Source organism: Lottia gigantea (assembly GCF_000327385.1).
Source record: "Lottia gigantea unplaced genomic scaffold LOTGIsca_140, whole genome shotgun sequence".
In the NCBI taxonomy this organism is placed as follows: Eukaryota; Metazoa; Mollusca; class Gastropoda; family Lottiidae; genus Lottia; species Lottia gigantea.
In genome coordinates, this window is record NW_008707618.1 from 429189 (window position 1) to 453782 (window position 24594).

At 32.3% G+C, this 24594-nt stretch overlaps 3 protein-coding genes across 3 annotated transcripts; 1 reads left to right on the forward strand and 2 right to left on the reverse strand.

Annotated features, from left to right (window-relative positions):
- Positions 1–916: 916 nt before the first annotated feature.
- On the reverse strand, positions 917–9480 carry LOTGIDRAFT_172717 (hypothetical protein; the record flags this gene model as incomplete). Its single annotated transcript, XM_009049888.1, has 10 exons — positions 917–961; positions 2788–2853; positions 3613–3671; positions 4505–4649; positions 5817–5993; positions 6515–6589; positions 7055–7106; positions 7392–7483; positions 8626–8746; positions 9371–9480. 10 exons carry the CDS (start codon positions 9478–9480, stop codon positions 917–919), a joined length of 942 nt encoding a protein of 313 aa, XP_009048136.1.
- Positions 9481–10689: 1209 nt separating this feature from the next.
- LOTGIDRAFT_207717 (hypothetical protein) lies at positions 10690–12319 on the forward strand. The gene is made up of 2 exons (XM_009049889.1): positions 10690–10843; positions 11572–12319. The coding sequence occupies exons 1-2, from the start codon at positions 10732–10734 to the stop codon at positions 12018–12020; spliced, it is 561 nt and encodes a 186-aa protein (XP_009048137.1). The 5' UTR covers positions 10690–10731; the 3' UTR covers positions 12021–12319.
- Positions 12320–15684: 3365 nt separating this feature from the next.
- LOTGIDRAFT_139773 (hypothetical protein) lies at positions 15685–24277 on the reverse strand (the record flags this gene model as incomplete). The annotated part of the gene is made up of 14 exons (XM_009049890.1): positions 15685–15867; positions 16201–16330; positions 16747–16928; positions 17489–17586; positions 19376–19466; positions 19514–19644; positions 19963–20210; positions 20837–21042; positions 21428–21518; positions 21821–21919; positions 22557–22704; positions 23055–23166; positions 23701–23860; positions 24153–24277. Coding segments are annotated over 14 exons (2004 nt in total), but the record flags the coding sequence as incomplete, so codon positions are not given.
- Between the last annotated feature and the right edge of the window lie 317 nt (positions 24278–24594).

Sequence of the window (24594 nt, forward strand, 5' to 3'; positions counted from 1 at the left end):
GTACAGAAATGGTTATGTCATTCAAAATTTCCCGTTTTATTTCTTTCTCCGCCATTCTCTCAGCATCTACTATTTTTTCGGCACACATCGAGCGGCCCAGAGGTGTCCATCACACTATCTTATAGAACTAGAGTCTAACTAGTAATTGTGTTGTTTGCAGTTATAAAACAGACTTGCAGTGCAAAGCTCAAAGTGTAAAGTTATGTATTAGTAACATTATAACATAAAATAAAGGGATGCATTCCTGTAAATATTTGCTTTTCATGCTCTCTTTCAGCTTTTTGTATCTGAATGAAAATCTGATGTCTAGTTGGTCTGTAATCCAACAATTTTATCAGATCACATAAGGCAAGTAAAGACCACCAAACAAAATATCACCAAACTAGATGGACTAGAGATGCTCTTGAATTTTGTGCCCTTGAAACATGTTGGACTTTAGGATTAATGTTTTCTATAGCAGATTATTTTTTTGAATGTTTACCCATGTGTTGTGCTATAGAGTATCCACATTATTTGGATCAACTAAAAATGGATCAGTAAAAAACTTTGTGAAATGATTTGTGTGTCTTCTATTTTATTGAACACATTTCCATGTGGGGGTATAATAAGAATTGTTAGTAAAATGATTACATGTTAGTTAGGTTTCAACATCACTCAAAGTCATTCAAATCTAAATATACACATTAATATTATTTGGAAGCAAATTTTGTTTTTCTTTCTTATGGGTAGAAACACCAAAAATATTACTAAAAAAATAGGTGGGCATATTTTTCAAATGTTGGATGAATGAATGAATGAATGAATGACATCAAGAAATATTAATTGTATTCACAATGTGTGGATAATTTTCAATTAAGTTAAAAATATTTCTTGAATTGGCATTTTTAGAAATTGAATGACTTTATCAAAAATTAGTTTATGCACAATCTTTAAAATTAAAATCCTCTACCTCATCATCTATCTATAGAAATAAACAACATCAAAATTAAAAATACCCCATCAAATATAAAAATACCCCCCTAAAAAATACAAGATATCCAATAATAAAATACCCCATCAAGAATAAAAAATATCATGTCAATAATAAAGATACCCCATCAAATATAAAAATACCCCCCCTAAAAAATACAAGATATCCAATAATAAAAATACTCCATCTAGAATAAAAAAAATATCCTGTCAATAATAAAAATACCCTATCAAAAAAAAAAAAAATCCTATCAATAATAAATATAATCTATAAAAATAAAAAAAAATATATAATAAAAAAATACTTGATCAATAATACAAAAATATATAATAAGAAAATATCCTATCAATAATAAAATAACCCTATGAATAAAAAAGATATCCTATCAATAACAAAAAAATACTCAACAAAAATAAAAAAGATATCCTATCAATAATAAAATTACCCTATGAATAAAAAAGATATCCTATCAAAAATAAAATAACCCTATGAATAAAAAAGATATCCTATCAATAACAAAAAAATACTCAACAAAAATAAAAAAGATATCCTATCAATAATAAAATAACCCTATGAATAAAAAAGATATCCTATCAATAACAAAAAAATACTCAACAAAAATAAAAAAGATATCCTATCAATAATAAAATTACCCTATGAATAAAAAAGATATCCTATCAAAAATAAAAAAAATACCCCATCAAAAATAAAAAAATATCCTATCAATAATAAAATTACCCTATGAATAAAAAGATATCCTATCAATAACAAAAAATACTCAACAAAAATAAAAAATATCCTATCAATAATAAAATTACCCTATGAATAAAAAAGATATCCTATCAAAAATAAAAAAAATACCCCATCAAAAATAAAAAAATATCCTATCAATAATAAAATTACCCTATGAATAAAAAGATATCCTATCAATAATAAAAAAATACCCCGTCAAAAATAAAAAAATATCCTATCAATAATAAAATTACCCTATGAATAAAAAGATATCCTATCAATAACAAAAAAATACTCAACAAAAATAAAAAATATCCTATCAATAATAAAATTACCCTATGAATAAAAAGATATCCTATCAATAATAAAAAAAAATACCCCATCAAAATTAAAAAATATCCTATCAATAATAAAATTACCCTATGAATAAAAAAGATATCCTATCAAAAATAAAAAAAATACATAATAAAAAAATATATAATAAAAAAATACTTTATCAATAATAAAATTACATAATGAATAAAAAGATATCCTATCAATAATGAAAAAAATAATCCATCAAAAAAAAAAAAATATCCTATCAATAATAAAAATACCCCATCAAAAATAAATAAATATATAATAAAAATATCCTACCAATAATGAAAAAAAATACCCTATCAATAATAAAAATACCTCATGAAAGATAAAAAATATCCTATCAAAAATAAAAAAATACCCTGTCAATAATAAAATACCTCATAAAAGATAAAAAAAAATATCCTATCAATAATAAATATACTACATCAAAATTACAAAATAACTCTTTAAAAATTATAACATCTCATCAATATTAATAAAATACATGTAACCCCATTCAAAATAAAAAAAAAACACCATCAAAAATAAAAATGTCCCTATCAAAGGTATATTTCATGTTCAGTTGAAAAACCCAGTTGCATTAGGTTCTCCGGTAGGTATATTTAAGGAATCATGTAATTTTAATGAAAAATTTGAAGAAAAAATATTTTCCAATTGCGATTGACCTTTTAGCATTTGACCTTTCACTTTTATATAAAAAAAGAGAGGAAGCAAGAATCACTTACCAGTCTTTTATTGGAGACTTTACTCTGTTCCATTGATTGTTTTAATTCTAGCTTGTCATTTTGTAACTGAAAAAATTGGTATCTTTCATGATTAAAGTTTATGAGAAAATATGCTAGACCATGGTCTCATATTTTTTCAATAAATCTCATCCTAAACAATTGTGGCAGTGGAATAGCTCAGTTTGTAGTGTGTGGATTGTTATCAGCTAGGGCAATGGAATAGCTCAGTCAGTAATGAGTTCCATTGTCGTGTGTTAGAGAGTGGAGTAGTTCAATGGGTAGCAAGTTGTATTGTCATCTACTATGGCAATGCTCAGTGGGTAGCAAGTTGTATTGTCATCTACTATGGCAATGCTCAATGGGTAGCAAGTTGTATTGTCATCTACTATGGCAATGCTCAGTGGGTAGCAAGTTGTATAGTCATCTACTATGGCAATGCTCAGTGGGTAGCAAGTTGTATTGTCATCTACTATGGCAATGCTCAGTGGGTAGCAAGTTGTATAGTCATCTACTATGGCAATGCTCAGTGGGTAGCAAGTTGTATTGTCATCTGCTAGGGCAATGCTCAGTAGGTACATTGGTAGCAAGTTGAATGGTATCTGCTAGTAGTGTTGAAACGGTTAGTGAATTTTATGAACCGGGTAATCGTCGGCAATAACAGTTTGTTAACCAGTTAATCCCTTTCAAGGTAAGAAATATTCTGATTCCATGGCCAGTAAGTAATCCCTGTTTTTACTTTCAATTGATATGGCCAATGCTTGATGCTTGTATTGGTCACCATCGATTATGCTAGAAAACTTGCTAAGTGAAATAGAATTACTTTACCTGCTTGACAAAATTTTTTTCTTTCTGCAACTGTTCTTTTAATGCAATCATGTCATTACCTACAAAATGAAATGAAATGGAGTTTTAACTTCTACTATTCTGCACCTTTTCTGCACTAATGAAAACAGGCAATGCCATGCAGTGAGTAATGTGGACAGTAGCATTAGGCTATTCTTTTTCAATTCCAATGGATATGGGCCTCAGTTTATTGTCTAATCCTGCCTAAAGTTCTTTTCATGTCAGCTTCTCAATAAAATACTTCCATAAAAGGGAATAATATCTTAACCTATGCCAGAATTGAACCCTGAACTTTCAGGTTAGTGAGCAAGTATCTAACTCCCTGATCTATACAGGCTCCAATTCATTACCTTATGAGACAATCAAATTTGTAAAACACTATTGACTTGACTTAGTAAATTTCGAGATAAATGTCGGTCCACATTAGAGCTATAATGATTTGATACACTAAACGATACTCATCCAACTATACTATATACTATAATAATAATCACAACTTTTTAAATTTAATAATTTTGTCAGTATTTAACACATGAGAATGAGATCTATAGAATTGTGAAAAAATATTCTCAATCTTTGAATTCGGAAATGTGTTTTTTTGCAAATTTTGATGTGGAAATTGTATTCAAAAATTCAAATCATGTCCCAATTTCTTATATAAACACAAGGATTCTGTGTGTTTTTTAATAAAATAATTGTGCGGATAGATCACAATACAATGCATCTATAAGAGGGAAGGAATCACAGTTCATCAACTCATCAGTGAATCCCTAGTCAATGTCAATTTGTATAAATGTGTAATGAGATATCTATCAGTGTAACATATAGAGTTTTTAATTGGATTAGTGACATTACCATTAGAACATTCACTCACTTATTTTGTAAGTTTCCTTTTTCTTATTTTCCAGCTGTTCTTGTAGTCTTTGAGACTTGTCTTCCAGATCCACCACTCTCTCTCGTAGTTCCTCAAGCTCTGGATTAATCTCTGGTGACTCTGACACTACTGACTCTTCATCCAACTGAAATTCAGAGTTATTCTATAAATCAAATAGACATTACCCCACAATCTAAATAAGACCAAATTTCTTTAATGTAGCCACTACAGTAAGGGTCTAACAACGGCTCTTTTGAACATCCATCCCAGTAACTTTTTGACCTAACCTGATGACTCCTGATTTACCCATTTGAACAAAAGCTGTTTTCACAGAGACTAGTTCTGTGACTTGTGTGGCTCTTAAAGGGTTACATGAATAGGAAATATAACTTAATCTACAATTTGAAATATCAATCATAAATACAATCTCAACCTGTATAGGACCTGTAAGGTCATTTCAACTAGGTCACAAGGTTACAGAAGGTCATGTGAAGAGGTCAATATAAAACCAGGCTGGGGTGAAAGTAACTTGAATATGTAAAATATGTGCAAATTGAAAAAGTTATAATGCATTTGAGTGATTGTGGTTCATCACAGTTGGATCAAAATTGAAATTTATGGGTCAGTTCTAATAAAAATGAGGTCATTGCAAAAAGAATTATGTCAAGGTTAAATATGTGGTGTCAAGGGTAAAATTTAGTCTGTGTGTAAGTAGTGGGATAAAATGTCAAAAATTAGATCAAAGATTAGAAGTCAAGTCCTGATAAAAGGTTAAAGGTGAGAATATGAAAGGTAAAGGTTACAACAACTGGGTCAAGGTTATAAAAGTGATGGTTAAACCAACTGGGTCAAGGTTATAACAAGGTGCAGGTTTGAACAACTAGGTCAAGGTTATAAAAAGGTGAAGGCTATAAGAACTGGGTTCAAGATCATTCTATATACTAATTACCACCATAACTACTGAAGATGAATTCCTTCCTTTACTCTAAAATACAACATTCAGATGATATTCAAAAAATATTTGACAATAGGTCATGTGCTTTGGGCGTATAATCCAATAGTAGGCCAGATGATTTGGTAATCAGAGTCCTGGGAGTAACTGGGAGATCAGTTTTTACTCTTCTAAAATAATTATTTTCAAAAAGGGATCACTCAGTGAAGCCTTTGAGACAGGGGGACAACTGTTGAGGCTGAATTCAAAATGTGGAAAATCTGGCAAGACTTCAATGGAGGCTCCTCCAGTACCCTATTGGCGCTTCCCTTGGATTTGGTTTGGAAGCCCACCCCTTTTCCCCCAAATCCTGATAATTACCATCTGATCATCAATAAAGGTATTTTGTTGGTATTGTTGAAGCTGTAAACGTAACATATGTATGACAGCTTCATCTTTCTGAATCTGATTCTGAAGATCACGATATTTCTCATCAACTTTACCGCTCTCACGATCTTGTTTCTTCTTCACTTTGGATATTTTATTCTCTAAATTTTTCTGAAAAACAAATCTTTTTTGCAAATTCAAACCAATTTTAATTATAATGATCTGATCTGAATGTTTCACCTGTAACACTTGCCATCCATAATCTGATGACATTTTTCTATAAATTGTGTTCTTTTAAAGGGATTTCTTTTGATATGTTTTGGGGACACTGATTTTCACCACTCCAATTTTCAGTCAGAGATCTGTGGTTCCTGCAATTTCACTACAACTAACAGTTTGATGACAAAATCTGCTTATATCATATAGTGACCTTTATGATAATGACGCCAAAAAACGCCTAGTATTAGTGGAATTGCAGTAACCACAGACATCTAAAAAGAGTAAGATAGCAATTATAGAAAATACTTAAAAATATAAAGGATAACGACCATATTTTAAGCAATTGACTTTGTTGACATGTGTGACTCATAGATTGCAATCATGATTGGTTTAAGTCAGTTTTTCTCCTCACAATCACTTGGAAAAAATTGGAGTGCCTCACGCAGACTCAAAATACAAAGATTGTTACTTACATTATACAGAACAGCAACTCTAGAAATAGCATCAGATAACTGTTGTCTATAGGCTTTCCTTATAACATCTATTCTCTATAAGTCAATAGAAAAGTAATATTACACTGTCATTTATAATTTTCAGTTCATAACTGATATTCTATGTGTATTAGGGACACTGTTAGCATCAATTTGCACCAATCCAATTTTTAGTCAGATGTCTGGGTTTGCTGCAATTCCACTAAAACTTATTGTATGATGATATCACTAATTGCAAGAGTCTTATATGATTGAGCATATTTTGCAATTACACTTATTTTAGTGGAAAGGAAAGAGACACAGTCTGATTGAAAATTGGAATGGTGCTAATTGATGCTACCAGTGTCCCCAATACACGTTAAAAATTTAAATAACCTCTTAACAATCTCTTTAATTGGTTCTCACCACCATCTAACACAAATCATATACCAGCTGTTTATTGGCTGCTTCGAAAATCAAACCTCAAGCCCTTATAAATAATACCCACTGAAGTAGAGTAGTGTAAGTAGTTCTACAACTTACATCTTCATGCATCTTCTCTAAAGCAGCAACTTTATCATTGATACGGCAATACCTGAAATAATACCAATAATTATATCTTATTCCTACATCCTGAACCTTGAGAGATTCTGTATCACAAATTTCTAGTTTGAAGTATAATTGACAGTTAGTTATTTAGTAGTTGTGAAGACTATTTACATATATATTCAAGGTGTGAATGAACCCCCTAGCCTTTCATAAAAAATTCTGCTTCAAAATCACTTGGACTGAATAAATCTTGTCACAAAAATGTGAATGATCCATAAAGAAAAAGTTAGAGAGTTTATTTACAAATCCTTTATCCTTTAAAAAGACTTACAAATCTAATGATTTTTCTTGTAATTTGGCTTCGTAATCAGCTTGCATCACATGTTTGGTAACGTTAATATCTTTTCTTAAAGTTTCTACATCCTGCAATATAATACACACTGCGTCATCTAAATATACTTGTTACTAGTTCTTATGTAAATCATCATTTTTATAAAATATCATCTGACTTTCAGTTTGTTGATGATACAGGCTAAATACTGGCCAATGAAAGACCAGTGAAAGTTTCCAGGTAGTTATCTACTTTCAGATACTACCAATGACACTTTACAAGATTTGTATGACAAGCAACATGCCACTTCTCTAATTTTAAAAATGAATTCTTCCAATCGTATGGCAACCCTAGTTTTTTAAATTTACATAATGCAAGAGTGGAAGAGTTCAGTAGTGTTGAGTGGTGTCAGACCCGTGACTTGCTAGGGCCATAACTACATCAAGGTAAATAAGAAATATGTTTGATGCCAAATCTATCAATAAAGAAATTTGTTTAAAAAATTAAAAATATAAATATGATGTCTAGTAAATAAGTATATGACCCATTTGATGTTTATGGTAAATATGTTTACAATTTGAAGTCTACAGAAAATGTTGCGATGATAGACATATCAGATCTTCAAAACAACAGGATTTTTGGATCATAGACAAAAGACCCTAGTTAAGGCCCTGCCCATTTCCTATCTGGCTCTCATCGTTGTTAAAGGAATATAACCTCTTAGAATGGACAAACAATTTAAATTCTCTTAGTCAACAAGTGTATATATTCATTAGTTGGACTTACCAGGTGCCATGACTAAAGAATAGATTTCTATAAAATAACATGATATATCCATTAAACTAAGCATGTTTCAAGATTACTTATTTCAATGGAATATTACTTAGTTTTATTGGATTATAGAGGATAATTTAACACCAGGTAAGTTCACTGATGAACAAAGACTCAATTGGTCAATTTCAAAACTTTCAATTCTTTGGTCATCCTTAGAAGTAGTATACCTTTAAGATTTGCATGACAAGCAATCAAAATACCTTTCATTGTTTAAATGAATTTTTCAAGTCATATCAAACACTATATCATGGTAAATTGACATAATGCATGAGTGGGGAGAATTCAATAAATTCTTCTAGTCATACGTAATGCCCACTATATCAAGTTAAAATCACATCACATTGACATAATGCATAAGTGGGAGAGTTCAATAAAGTGATGAGGAGTGCCTTGCTCTCACCTGTAATAAGATCTGTATCACTTCTGTCATTTCTTTAAGATCCAAAACTTCTGTAAGTTCAGTTTGGGATCCTCTATCCAAACTGAAGAATCCAATCTTCTGTTGGTCTGCCAGGGACGGCCTGAAGGATAATTCAGATGATACAGATAGTGTTCAAATAAGTCATCTGATCACTGTTTTGTTAAGATGTTTTTGAAACTTTTTATGTGTATCAGGGACGCTGATAGCATCGATTTGCACCATTAAAATTTTCAGTCAGACATCTGTGGTCCTTGCAATTCCACTAAAACTAATCATTTTATGACCAAGTTATGGCAAAGGCTTTAAGATACTATAGCAGCTGTGGCAATAGTGACACAATAAATATGGCTATGTGTTTCTATTATAACAGGAACGATAGACATCTGACAGAAAATTGGAATGATGGAAATAAAAGCCATGACCCTGATACAGATGAAAGCATTGCTCCTATGGATAAAAACATGACCACAAGTTTACATTCTTTTTTTGTAATATTTTTAGTCGGTTATAGCTTAAACAACCTAATAAAAAAAAAATTAACCAATAGGGCCTATATGATGTTGTTTCTCGTTTAACAAATAAAATAAGTCACTTACAAAAAATATAAATAAGTGTGTAATCAATTTTTCTTTGCATTGGTAGTAACAAATAGCTAATCAGGGCTTATTATGATCTTTAACAAGGACAAGGTTTGGCAATAATTATTGAGATACAGAAGACAAACCTCTTTGGTGTCCCAACTCCAACTGACTTGTACATCACTAGACCTTGGAACATGGTATTGGGATTGAACACATTAGTGCTCTGCACTGTGGCCGATGCCTCGTGTGCCATGATACTATTTTGTGACTTTTCAACTTTCGTTATTCCAAATAACTCGGATAATTAGCTTAAAATACTCTCAAAATGGTTGCCATTTTGATTTGTGACATCACAGATATTGTGATGTCATATCCATTGTGATGTCATAATGATCATTTATTGTGTAATAGCAGGATGTCCAGCACTCATTGACGAAAAATAAGAGCTTATTTTAAGGCTAAAATTTAGACATTTTAGGGCTAATATTAAGAATGTAATAATTAAATTAGGACAGTTTAAGACATTTAAATGGATCACTTTTGTATTATTGACAGTAAAGAAACTAACAGAAAAAAGCTTTAGTGCCATGCAACCAACTCTTTTTGTGAGTTGAAGAAAATTTTAAAAATTAGGTTTGATATGTATGTATCATAGCATTCTTGTTAACAATGTACAACAATTGTCTCTCCAGAAGAAATTAGGAATTAACACAAAAAATGAAGGTCTTTTTTTAAGGGTCCGGAAAAAGACCCTGTTAAATGGGGATTTTCAACACCTCCAAAGATACGTGTTCTCTTACATAATATTGAAGTACCTTTAAGATGATTGTAAATTAGTGTTTTGTTTAACTTTCGTTAAATAAGTAGTCACATTTAATTAGTGACTCTGTGACCTTTGAACTTTTGGCTGCCCACGCAGTTTTAAATGGCTGATGCTAGATCAGTTCTGCTAAAATTAAATTTGATGGAACCGGAGACATGACATAAATGGTGTAGGGAGAAATGATGGTATGACTGAACTACAAAAATATTCATCTTTCCAAATGTACCTGGGTTTTCAGATGCTAGGTATCTAAATAGGTTTAAAACATCCTGCATCTACGGAGATGCGGAATGCCCCCATTTAAAACAGGGCTTATTATTTTTGTAAGTGTAGGTCACAATTCTCTAAACTTTAGGTTAGGCCCTTAATAGTTTACAAAAGAGATTGTATACATATATTTTTATTGCTAACCTGAAAAGGTCAAGTTCATTTTGGTTGGTGCCATAAACCTTCAAAATATGATCTTGTAATTCCTGTTCTGCCAAGTTATATTCGTGTAAACTCACACTGACAGTCGAAAGTACGTCTGAGGCAGCCATTGATGTTGTGTTTAGCAACTAACCGGAAGCAGGTGCTCGAAGGGACATAACTCGTCCATCATGAAAATGTCGGACATGCGCTCTTGCTACTTCCTTTTGTCGCCATCTTTCAAGAAGGATACACGTGCCTTGATCCTTCACAATGGTTAGATACTCATCTGAGCCCGATAATCCTTCAAAATGTGCGAAAGCACGAGGCGCATACCTCCGTACAAGTTTCAAGAACATGAGAGAAACAGCCAATACCATTAAAGGTGCGTACAATATTTATAAAAACACCCCGTTTGGGTTGACTGGCTATTTTGTGACTGTTATTTCACAACATAAGTGATTATGCTGCTTTTTCAAATAAAAATTCTTGTATGATCTCTTCTACACGTATGTATTCTATGTCCATGTCAAAGGAAATGCTGCTTTCAATCCGGCTATGGTTTGTCTGTATCATAACATTACATTAAAAATGAACATGGTTGCTATGCTATAGAGAGATAGGAGGGAGTACAATCCCTTTGAATTTGTTAGTTACCTACACTACAGGCTGTGCATTTTACAGATCCCCTGACAGAAAAGATGTAAAGTGTAGTTTGTCTTGTCAAAATTTTCCCCGGTTGTCTTTAGTAGGTCTACAACACTTAATGACGTAGTTTGTGTTTGTTAGGTCTTGAGAAAGCGGATTGCGTTATAACCACTCGAAAAAGGCAAAATGGCCCCTAAAACAATAGTCAAATAGCAAGCAAAAATTTTTATGGTCTATTAAATCTTAGCACCTACAAAGTGAACAATGAAAGATGACAATTCATACCTTTTTCACTCAAAATTAAGATATTTTTACATCCACAAAATCAATGCTTAGAGTTGTTATCCATACACACAAGCACTCGTTCGTTTGTGAATAAAATTTACGGAATAATATAAACCAATTTGATGGTGGTTAAGTAAATGATGTAATACCTGTATCTAGCATATTTTCTGTGTATTTCAGGCATGCCATTAGCCAGAGCCACAAGATATTTGAAAAATGTCATGGAGAAGAAAGAAATAGTTCCCTTCAACAGATTCAATGGCGCTGTCAGTAATCATGCCCAGGCCAAGAATTTCAAATCCATGCAGGGTCGATGGCCAAAGAAAAGTGCAGATTTTCTGCTTCAGCTTTTAAAAAATGCTGAAAGCAATGCTGAATTTAAGGGTTTGGATACTGATCATTTGGCCATTACCCACATGCAGATTAACATGGCCCCTAAAATTCGAAGACGACTTTATAGAGCTCATGGTAGAATCAATCCCTTCATGAGCACCCCCTGTCATATTGAGTTGATTTTGACTGAAAAAGAAGAAATGGTACCAAAACCAGCTGGTGGTGAAGATGAGCCTGTCAAACGAAAAGTTTCCAAGAAGAAGCTGGCTCGTCAAAAGGCAAAAATGAGGGACTAAATTTGAAGATTATGAAAATAAAAAAAAATAAAAATTCAGTACTTTCTCATTCTTTCCTCCCCCCCAAATCACGCCTACAAAGTGTCCAAAGCGTGTGGCCATGTTTTTAATGTAGTGCAAGGCTTAAAGGGATTATTAAAGGAAATCCTTATCCATTTGTTGTAATCTTATGACAAGCAGACTGACCCGTTATTCAGATTATTTGTCATTAATCATGTTTCCATTTGATGGAAAAGGAATGTATACACTTTTTGTATGAACATATTTTTCTTTAATAAACACCATTTATACACATTTTACAACAATAATTATACAGACTTGAATAAACACTTTTACAATTTTTTAGCCAGATATTAAACCTTAATAGAACATCCATCAAATGTTCATTAAAGGGATTGTACAGAGGTTATCTACATATGTTTTATATCTGGGTTGGGGGTTGGGGGGGGGGGGCACTGTTGCATCATTCCACTTTTCAGTTGTTCCTGCTATTACACTAAAACTAAGTGTTTGATGACAACTCTAAATCACGTATGGCCTTGTGTGAAGAAGCGTGTGTTTCAACTAGTGTCATCAAACACATTTTTTGTGGAAAAAATTCAGAAAACAATCTCTTCAACTGAATTTCAACGTCTTGTTAAAGTTTTCATGATCAATTTGTAACCATTTACAAAAATAATATTCAACAAAACTTTCTCTGATGTGAAATAATACGACTACAAAAGCTTGCATTCAAGCAAATTTTTTAGGACATCCTCAATACAGTATCAGTATCTTCATCCATTGTATGCATATAAAATATTAAAATCATCCTGTATGTTTATCCAAATAAATTGCTTGGGCATTATTTATTAAGAAATCAGAAATTTGTGATACATTGTTTATTTTTATAATTAAAATAATGATAAGGTGTGATGCCTTCAGTAAAATTAGCTTGCCAGACAAGGTATCATCTTGTCAGAGATCTTATTGAAATAAATGATCAGACTCAATTGCAAATTAGATTAAACCGAAGCCTGTATTGTGTTTACATATAAATTTTGACATGTTTTTCTTAACTCGACGGCAATTACTAAAAAATCACTCATCGATGGATGAGATGAGATGTGCAAGATCTCATCAATTTTAATGATCACACCCTATTTAATTAAAATCAGAGCTGTAGTCTCTATTGTGATCACAAGAAAATTTGATGCACTGACAGGTTTGATGGTAACATATCTCTACATTCTCATGTGGGTCAGCTATCTCCCTGCGTTCTTTTGTCTTCTACAAATAACAAGTTTATGAGAAAATATTTCCCCAGCCTATATGTAAAACTTGTTGAAATGATCAAATTTTTTTTTTTTTATATTTCAATGAAAAAAGGAAGATAAGGACAACTTCTAAAAAATCTTGAAAATGGGAATAATAATAATGCAAAAGTGAAATTTCTAAAATATCTGTTGAAACCATCCTTTAATTTCAAAAGTATCCATGACAACAGAGGAATAACAAGATATTAGAATATGCTAAGAATGAAAAAACATTTTTTCTGAGGGAATACTTATGTCCTCTTCATAATGGTAAAGGTATTACATCTTTCTTGTATCACAGAAGTATGTAAATGCTGCGATTTGGTTGGGTTGTCTCTCTGTCCAGGGCACTGATTGGCTGTATTCGCTGGTGCACAATTAAATCAAATTTCTGTATTCTGTGATACAAAAACAGTGGCAATTGAAGTCTAGGTTTAAGACAAAGTTTGTAATACTTTGACCATTGGATTTTAATTTGTTGACAATGGCAATTACTTTTTACCAAGAATTACTATTACCTTTTTTTTGTATAAATGCACGAAAAAGAAAATGTGAAATGTTTGAATGTTTTATGATAAAAAAAGGAGAGCCCATAGCATTAAACAATTTGAGGAGAGCTCATTGGAGAAAAAATTGAGGTGAGCCTATGGGATAGGAAAAAAATAGAGGAAAGCCATTTTGACGAAAAAATGAGCAGAGTCTTTTGGACAAAAATGAGAAAAGCCCACAGGACAAAAAAAAATGAGTAAAGTCCACTTGACAAAAAAATGAGAAAGCCCACTTGACAAAAAAAATGAGTAAAGTCCACTTGACAAAAAAAATGAGTAAAGTCCACTTGACAAAAAAATGAGTAAAGTCCACTTGACAAAAAAATGAGTAAAGTCCACTTGACAAAAAAATGAGAAAGCCCACTTGACAAAAAAAATGAGTAAAGTCCACTTGACAAAAAAAATGAGTAAAGTCCACTTGACAAAAAGTCCACTTGACAAAAAAAATGAGTAAAGTCCACTTGACAAAAAAAAAATGAGTGCAGTTTGACAAAAAAAATGAGGAAAGCCCATTAGACAAAAAAAATGAGGAAAGCCCATTAGACAAAAAAATGAGGAAAGCCCATTAAGACAAAAAAATGAGGAAACCCCATTAGGACAAAAAAATGAATCTTGATATCTAAGGTTTGGTTTAAACATTAGGTCAGGATTTAACATTAAAGGGACAGGTTTGCAACTTTGGGAAGTTGATTTTAGTCTTGAATACATGTAAATAGTCTTCAGAACTACTAGAAATGTACAAAGATCACAATACTTCAAACTAAGAATTTTACTCACTATTTCTATATATGTCTTTTCTCTATATCACAGAGTATCTTAAATTGACGATTTTTAACATTCTTAAACAGATAATTCTGTACACACATGGATTTGAGGGCTCAAATTTCGATGGTAAGCTGTGAACACTATTACTGATTAGCTCAGCTGAAAAATTCCAGTTTCTGAGACTAAAGTATGATTGGTCTACCTGGTCTACCTGTCCCTTTACAAACCCAAAAAAATAGCTGAAGCTGAAGATACTGATACTGTTTCAGTCCTTTTAACATTTGCTTTACCGATAGGGAAAATTTCAATTACATCTGTGTCACTTTTCATAATAAAATTTACATTTTCAGTAAATTAATCCATACCTTGGAAGCTTCAAGGATTTTGCTAAACCTTTCACTTGCACTCGTATTAAACAATATATAACTGCACGAGAGTGTTCAGAACACGCTCAAAAAGACAAGAATTGAATATCTCAAGGTATACAATAAAAGTATTTTACTGTTAAAATAGTGCTCATTAATTGTAGAGAAATACCAAAACAGAAATTTTTCTTTAGGTTCTGTTTTAATATTTCTATTCCAAGGTATATATATATGTCACTTTTCATAATCAAAATTTGATATCTGGTTTCCCTCCGATTAAATAAACTAACATCTAGGAAGCTATCTAGGGTGTTATCAAAATTCTCTTGTGTACTCACTATCAATATCACAACATTGTCATTAGTTATAACCACTGATCAAGTGTTATCATGCCCTCAAAGTGGTAACAGTAAAACATTCCAAGATATATTTTGTTGTTTTTTATCATAGAAGAACCAAAAACAAAATTTGATTCTTAAAAGTGATACGGATGGCTGAAATTGAAATGCCTCTCCTTAAAAGGTTATCTATGCAAACTTATAATTTCCCTTTGTGTTAATCTAAAATATCTTAAACATCTTTCAAGACATTTGAGCTCTCAAGTAAATCCTACATCTTAAGATTATAGATTATTATAATGGGAGTAACATTCTGTTGGATCAAAGGTTACAGATGGCTCAAAATTTCAATTTCATTCAGTCGGAAATTGCTGTTCCTCAAGAATAGGTTTCAGGCCAATAATAAAAGGGGTAATATTGAGATGGGTTCCGAACGAAAAACAATTGCCCCCTCCTCCAATCACCATTAACCTGGACTCAGACAACAACACACTTGAATGTTGATGAAATAAAATCATTTTCTCCTTTTCCATTTCCTGCAAAAAAGTCAAGATAGTGTATTTAATTGTTATTTGATTGTTATTTTGTTATTCTTATATGAGCTTCAGAACTTGAAAGATTGAAGATCAACTAACAAACAGAAACAGCTGATAGACCAAGGATCAGCTGACAGACAACAGATCAGTAGATAGTACCAACTGATAGATCAAGGACCAGCTGATAGACCAAAGACCAGCTAATAGACAAAGGCTAGTTGATTTTTGCAAAAAACTTCACCGTGATAAGTTTTTCGTTACTATGACAACAAGTCTTGCATCACCATGTCAAGGAATTATCATCAACAAATAGATGTAAGTTAAAGAACTTACTGGTAATTTAAATTCTTGACTCTGTCCTGTTTGAAGATTGATAACACCAATGCCTGGTGGATTGTGGGATAGATTCACGCCACCAGTTACGATCAATTTATCACCAATCACATGACTAGTATGAGAATATCTACAATATACAAATAGATATGAGAAATTAAATTCATCTCATTCAAAATTTGATCCTAAGACATCTGTTTGATTTGCTAAAGCAATCTCCAAAAAAAGAAATGCTCCTATTTGTTGAGAGTATAACAACTTATTTTGTATCAAGGTCTTCATCCACATTAAATGTATAAAGTATTGGGGATTTAAAGGCCGAAATTTGGACATTGAGCTGTGAACACTGTTACTGGTTAGCTTAGCTAAAATATTCCCTCTTCTGAATCTAACACACTGCCAGTCAAAGCTGTAAACTCTGCACTATTTTCAAAGAGTCCACATAGCTAATTATGTGCTTTTGATATATGGCTAATCAACTATGTAATCTCTCTTTTAGATGGTCCAGACATCCAATAAATTTGTAATTCTGATTTTTTTTCTCACCTTGGATAGAGTGTTCCAGTTATGTCAAGTTGGTTCCATGACCATGTTTCTATATTTAGAATGTAAACAGAACACAAGGGCTGTATTAAAGCATCTAGGCCACCATACAAGACTATCTGATCTTTCCATACTGTTAGAGTGTGGGATTGAACAGAACCTGGTGTAACTCCTTTAAAACTCAGCTGAAAGATACAAATTTCAAACTTATTTTGAACAATTACTGCAATTTCCGATATACTCACAGGCTAGAATATCTCTTTTATCCTTAATTTAAAGGTAATCTAGAATATTTAGACTGTCAGAACATCTAAAAATACATTTTCTTTTATTGCAAACAAACCAGGTGTTAGATTTTGGTGACACAGATAGCTGTAATTGTACTTCAATGTGCAGTTTCTGTAGCACAGTAAGTCAGAGCGTTGGTTCTCGTTTGCTTGGTTACGTCAAACAAATGGTGGCTATGGGTTGTAATCTTGGTCAGCACAATCACTTTGAATAAATCACCTTCACTCATAATTCCAGTCAACCAAGCTGTAATTTGGATAACATAATTCGAGGGAAAATCAATACCAAGAGGTTTGGCAAAGAACCACCTAGCACAAAGGAGGCTTTGTGAACCTAAGTTGTTATCCTTGTAAAATATAGTTATTTCTTTTTTTTTTCATCAAATGGAAAACATTTGGTTTTAACTATTCTTATATCCAAGCTAACATTTTAACACAAAAGGAAAAAATCATAATACCTGTTTCCAATGTCCTGTTTTAGTATTTAATAAATAAGAATCTCTCAGGCATAAATTTAACATAGTTCTTCCACCATAGAGATACACATATTCTGTACCTGCAATATACAGAAATATATTACAATATATACATTCTGTATCTATAATATACAAACATATATAAAACATCATAGATAAAACCAAAAAACCATATTCTATACCTGTAATTTACAGAAATACAATAATACAGTATACAATATTACATCTTCTGTATCTACATTATATACATACATAATTATTATGTACAGGTCAGGAAAACAAATGTGGAGATTGGGTGAAAAGTCGGGAGATTTTTTCAAAGTGTGAAAATTCGCCAATTTTAAGCCCCAAATTGCTTTTTTTTAAAATTATTTATCATAGGCCTATAGACCTACATGACACAGGAAAAATTAACAAATCTATAGGTTAGAGCTACCAAGGAAAACTAATTCTAGAAATAGTGCCGGAGATTTCATATTTAGGAGCCCAAAAAACTTTAATATTGTCATTCATTAGTATTGATTGAAAAGAAATAATGTCAAGGTGAAATGATTGACAGTTATTATAATATATTATGGAGACTTCAAGATTTCATTATTAAGGCTGGTGTAAAATTTATTGCAAAAAGTAGAATCTACCGGATGTTGTGTGTCTTGTGGGTTTAAAATACACATTATCGGGTGAAAATAAATCAAATTAACATCTTAATTGGGAGATTAATTAATCAGGCAATGATAATATTATTACATGATGAGATTAACATGTGTTACCGGCAATCAAAATACAAGTAATGATAGATATTTTGTTGATTTATCATAGAGAATTTGGACAGTGGACAACATGCAAAAGGGGTAGAAACCCGACAACATCGGTAGATAACATATGTATGATATATATACAAATATACAGTGGTGTAAACTATTTTCGTGGATATAAGGATTCAACACTGAATTTCGTCGAAGTTAAAAAAACGAAAACAAATTTTTATGTCTTAGATGTTTCCTCAGATATTCTACAAAATAATTAAAATTGGTTTATTTCGATTTTCTTTATGAATTCTTCACTTTGACCCATATTTCATGAGCAACCAACTCGGCAATGGCGGCAGAATGCGTCACTCATTTTCGTGTACAATGTTTGATCTATAAATAAGTCAAGAAAAACACGTTGTATGGATACCGGGTGGTATAATTAACTTCTCTTAGTATAGTATATTATAACTAGTGTCAATTCCTTCAAAGAACCACGATTTTAAAATAAAATAGTGACTGACAAAATAAGACACGTATCGTGATTTATTGCTAAAAGTCACTGAAACAACATAAGAATACGGTCCACTTTGTGTTTCATAGAAATTTTCTGCTGACACGGAATCCGCTAGTTGATCACGTGACTTCATTCGTTGGAATATAATCTAGCAGACGACAGTTGGAATTCGGATTACCGCAAGAGATTATAAGGAAATTCGGCCGATAAAAAATGGCATCGTTTGGTAATAAGTGAAATCCGCCATTTTGTATTTGTCAAAGTATACATTATTACATTTTACCTTGCTTGAAACTACTGAATTCATTCTATTAGCTGATATTGTAGATAAAACCCATGTTTATCAAAACAAACTAATGCGGAGGTCGCGCAAGGTCGCTCATGTAAATTATTAATCCTTTCCAGAAATCCACGAATAATAGGTTTCCACGAAATTAGGTTACTTGACTGTATATACATAGAGTATAGAAAAATATACAGAGATACATTTTCTATTCCTACTAAAATACCTAGAAGATACAATACAATACCAAACATTACCCAAAAATACATACTTTGTTGCCATTAATGAATATAATTTGTATTAAAATACTTGGCACATACCTTTGATGATAACACTACATATTGCATGACGCCATCTTGGTTCTGGGATGCTTCCTGATTCATTCTCGATATGAATTGGATTGTCTGCTTGCTAATTCAGAATTTTGAATATCACACTTTTTCAACATCATCAATTACAGAGTCCATATCATCAGAAGCTAAAGACACAACTAAGACACCTTTTGAGACTTTATAAGGAGAATTTCGACCACCCACTATTACAATGCTGCCATTGGTCAAGGTTACTGCATCCAAATGCATTCTGGGATCTGAAATTAAATGTTATTATCAGGACTTTATCATTTTGAAATTTTCACAGTCAGACATTTCTAATTTAAATTCATGAAAAACAGGAAATAACTGCTTTTTAAAAAACTATTTGAAGGAATACCAGCCATCACCAACATGGAATTAGGCATAGGTTAGATTCAAGTGAAACATCGTGAAACTGATCTGTTCTAACCATAGTCTTTTATACTATACAGTGTATATCAATGGTGTTTAATGGTGTTTACAAAGGCGTGACAATTACATGACACACATCCCTCAACAGACCAGCTTTCACAAAATCACACACAAAAAATAACACAACTTACAATCTGTGTTGTACATCTTCAATTGCTTGGGGCAGATTTTATTGTTTTCCACATCATAAACATAAATTTCAGTCAGACGCTGATGACGGCCATCTTGTTCACCAAAACCACCAAATATCAAAATATGCTTGTTGCCTAGGTAACCAGAAATATGGCTGTATCTTTTGATGGTGTGATCACCTAACTCAACACGTGTCATGCTGATTTTATTTGGTATAGCATCACCTAAACACATGGGTCTTTTTTCCAGATCTGCAAAAAATATTTCTATTTATTTTCTGTGATGCTTGCTTTGAATTATTATTTAGAATTTTGATGAACTATTAACAACCTATCTAGGATAACTTCTTCAGGCATCTGCCATATTAAATCAAGAACGAGGTTTATAACGGAAAAGGTGGCATTGGTGCCTCCGTTTCAAATTCCACTAGATCAAAACTAATCATATTTTACATCATTAAAATCAGAATTGATTAATCTTTTAATACTTTATATCTTGACACATTTCCGAAAAAGCCCTTTTTCTAGCTGTTTATCAAGGGCTTAATGACGTCATATATGACGTAGCCATCTTTTCAATAGATGACGTAAAGATTTGACAGGAGAGTCTTGTATTTGATGGTTCCAGAACAAGGCGTAAATTAGGTCTATAGGTATATATTTCAACATTATACAGCTCAATGGTTCATAACAAATCGCTTCTGTTTGAAAAATAGCTTTAAAATTTTTTATTCTTGCTAGTATATTTTTAGATTAATGGGACAGATTTTGGGTTGTGGTACAATTGGTCAAATGGTTGGCGAACCTGTCCCTTTAAGTACAGTGCCTAATGTTCCTTTCCAGCACCATCCAGTAAGCCGTAGACTTACCTAAGGAGCCAGGATCAGGAACCATGATGCTGTGTATATCACTTGTTGAATAGGCAATCAGTATCATATAGTGACTACACTTGACGTGCCATTCTTCATGTTCGTCAAAAGGTTCTAACTTTTCCACTTTCTGTCGCTCTTCTTCAGTGAGCAGTTTGTAATAAAACTGGTTCATATTGTATGATTCACACCATTTCCAACCCTTAATGTAACAAATGAAGTAGAGTTTTACATTCTTATTTTCTGCATTTGATTTGACAAATGAAAACAGTGACACTTTTCAGAGTACAATGAGGGAAAAATTCCCATGTTGATAATCAGGAGATGATCATACTCTGTGGAGTCTTGTCTTGTTGTGAGAACAGTCACATGAAGAAAACAATTGCTGAGGAGAAAAAAATCAGCTACAAATATCAGGCAGTGAAATTTTACTGAAGATTCATGTCAGGTACAAAAACTGATGGGGTGCTGTCAGCATTAGTTGATATCCTTGTAATATATCCTTGTTTCTATCTTTCTCTTATATTTACAGTCTGAAAGTACTGCTCAAGAGTTGTCTTAGAATTGTTTATAATAGGAACTGTTACCTGTTTAAGAAATCTTTGTTTCTGTGAGTCTATAGTTGGGTAAGAATTGATACATTTTAACGGTGAACCAACCATATGGAAATGATTTTGCCTAAAAATAAATTCCAAACTTGTATCATTCAAATTTGGGAACTTAATATTAACATAAAAGGGATATAGTTATTGAATATTGATTTTACCAGCTCAATTATAGCTATCCATGTTCCTTTTCAGAATGAGAATTTAACATTTGATTTGTCTACAATAATAATGGCAGGCTTGCACTTTTGGCTTCTACATTTTAAATCTCAATCACCATACTAGCCCTCCCATTAAGTATGCCCCTTATTTGTACCACCAGTTCCGTTAGGCTGTCACGGGACTCTCTAAAAATAATACAAATCCAATACTTACATAAAAAGACCGAAGGCATCATTAGGATGTATTTGTTCATATAAAACAAAGATTGAATTAGAGAAAGTTTCACTACCCCAGCCTACTACTGATGTAGAACTGAAATCATAAAAAAACCTCTATTATAGACCAAATTAAGATTAGACTACCATTTAATTTCCTTTGTTTTCTGACATTTTGGACCTTCATTGTAATCGAACAAGTTTTGTTCTAATGACTTCATTAAAACCAAACAGCCAGTCATGCAGGATCCGTTTCTTGATAACGTGGAAGAAATATGGGATAACAAAACTCATAGTGAACCAATAATGACAGATTCTTTGTATTATATAGAAATAGGTGTCACATTATGATTGGTTAAAAATAATGTCATAAGAACAGGACTGTGATAGAAAACCTGTTAGATTCAATACCCATTTACAGCTGAGTTGACTGGAATGATGACTTAAACAAGTTCACAAAACACTCACAGAGATCAGAACCAATGACTAAAATTTGTCGATTTCAAATTTTCACACCATATGAACATTTATTTTCAACATCTTAAATTGATAAAATATTTCAAAATTGGCACATGAAAATGACCTAATCTTCCAAATCACAACTGAGCACTTGAATGGACTTGAATCAGACTGGTAGAGCAAAATTACTCCCTATGAATACAGCAAAGTAACATGGTCCTGTCTAACATTCAGCCCATGGGGACAAACATAAGAAAGATAAAAATGTTACCAACCATCTTCGTGTCATGTATGTTAAAACACATTCTGACAAAATAAGAGTAGGTAATTCAAAATCTACTCCACACATCAGAAGAGCTGCATCGAGAATATTCAACTGAGTTAAATCTACTCCTAATAATTTATAGTCCACTGTGTTCAACTCTGAAATTTAAAACAAGAAACAGTCAGAAATTTCCTCATTGCACACAGTTTAGTACTGCCCATCTTTATGAACAGAAAAGTACAAAAAAAGACAAAAAAATTACAGGTGCTAAAGAGTGCTTTTGGGAAACGTTATCTACATCCTTGGCTACAAATTGGGGTACCTGTGAGCATTTTTGGGCGTACATGTACAGCACCAAAATTGCAAGAGTCTATGAAGAGTCCATTAGCTAAGCTTATCAATGAAGACTAATGATATAACCCAAACCAACCCCCCTGAAAATGACTAATTTTTCCCTTTAATCAAGGAAAGCAGGAGTTCTATGAAATCAACTACACTTATAACTTACCTAGGAGTGGAGATTTTTCATTACTGACCACATTTTCACTGAGAAGTTCATTTAATTCTTTATGATATGAAATCAAATTGTGTTTTCTTTTCACTAACTCTGGAAAGTCAATCTGAAAAGAAGAATCGTGGTAATGTATGTAATTTTTGTTTTTTCAGCAGATATAGGAAAGGGATTATAAAGAGGTTTTCTAAATGTTTCTACTTATATCATAAAATGTTAAGTTTTGGTGGAATTGCAAAACGAGAAGTCTGACAGTAACTTGTGAAGATGTAAATCAACTCTATCAGTATCCTAAAAAAACACAAGCTTCTTCACAACTCCTTTAAACAGATTGAAAAGAGTTTTCAAAATTTTTTTGTGTATACAGGACACTCATAGCTTCGATTTCCACCATTCCAATTTTCAATCAGACATCTGGGGTTCTCGCACTTCCACTAAAAGTAAGTGTTTTATCAAGTCACTATAGTAAAGGCTACAAAGGTCTCATAAATTTGTTATTTGTATGAGACAATAAACCTATGGCCCAGTGTGCAATAGGTTGTGCATGTTAGAAGAGTAAGTTAATGCCACTGTCCTGGCAAAATCACCCTAATTGCACACTGGTAGTGCCTGTCTTGATCAGCCCAATAAGTGCTCCACCTACCTCAACAAAAACTGTGTCTCGTAAAAGTTGTTTTGATTTTAGCCTAAAATAACTAGTGTCAAAACCAGCGCCAATAGAAATAATCTGTTTCCTTCCTGGAAATCTCTGTAGAAAATTCTGGATCACATGATCCACTGTTCTCACACGAATAAAATAACCTCTGAAACATAATGATACTAAATAGGAAATGGAGTTTTACATCATTATTTCTTTTAAGATCTATCCTTGTCTTATAGAGACACATCAAGCTATGCAGTGGGCAAATTTTAAATGTACCGTAATGTTATCATGATAAAGTACATTATTGTAATTGTCATGTCAAAAACCTAGGGTATTTGATTTACCAACGAAGTATTTCAAAGTACCATGATTGAGTAAATGAGTGAAATTATGGCAAAACTCCAGTTTTGAATGTGAAGCCTCTCAAAAAAAAATTAGGAAAGAAGTCTGACCTGTTGATTAAAGGGGCACGTCTGAGTTGTTTGTTGACAAAATATTCATAGAACGGATCTTCAAAATATCCCTGGGTCACCATTGAGGCTTTACTGATGATACTGCTATCATTTGTGCCTTGAACCTATAATATGGTAATATTAATCCAGTCATGTAACCTAATTTCTCTGGAATTGATAAATAATTTACATGTGCTGCGACCTTGCATGACCTCCGCATTAGCATGTTTTGATAGACATGGGTTTCAAAGTAATGTCAAATTTATTATCTATTCATCTAAATGGCGGATTTCAGTTATTACCAAATGTCACAATTTTTTATCAGTCAAATTTCCTTATAATCCCCAGTTGTACTCAGAATTCCAAGTCTGCTAGAATATATTCCAGTGAACAAAGTCACATGACAAACTAGTGGAAAAATTGTATGGAACAAAAAGTAGGC

Excerpts from the sequence above, each read along its gene's own strand:
- LOTGIDRAFT_207717 (XM_009049889.1), top strand. The coding sequence starts at position 10,732 with ATGGTTAGATACTCATCTGAGCCCGATAATCCTTCAAAATGTGCGAAA. Across the intron at positions 10,844-11,571 it reads AACAGCCAATACCATTAAAG|GCATGCCATTAGCCAGAGCC; the intron begins GTGCGTACAATA and ends TGTGTATTTCAG.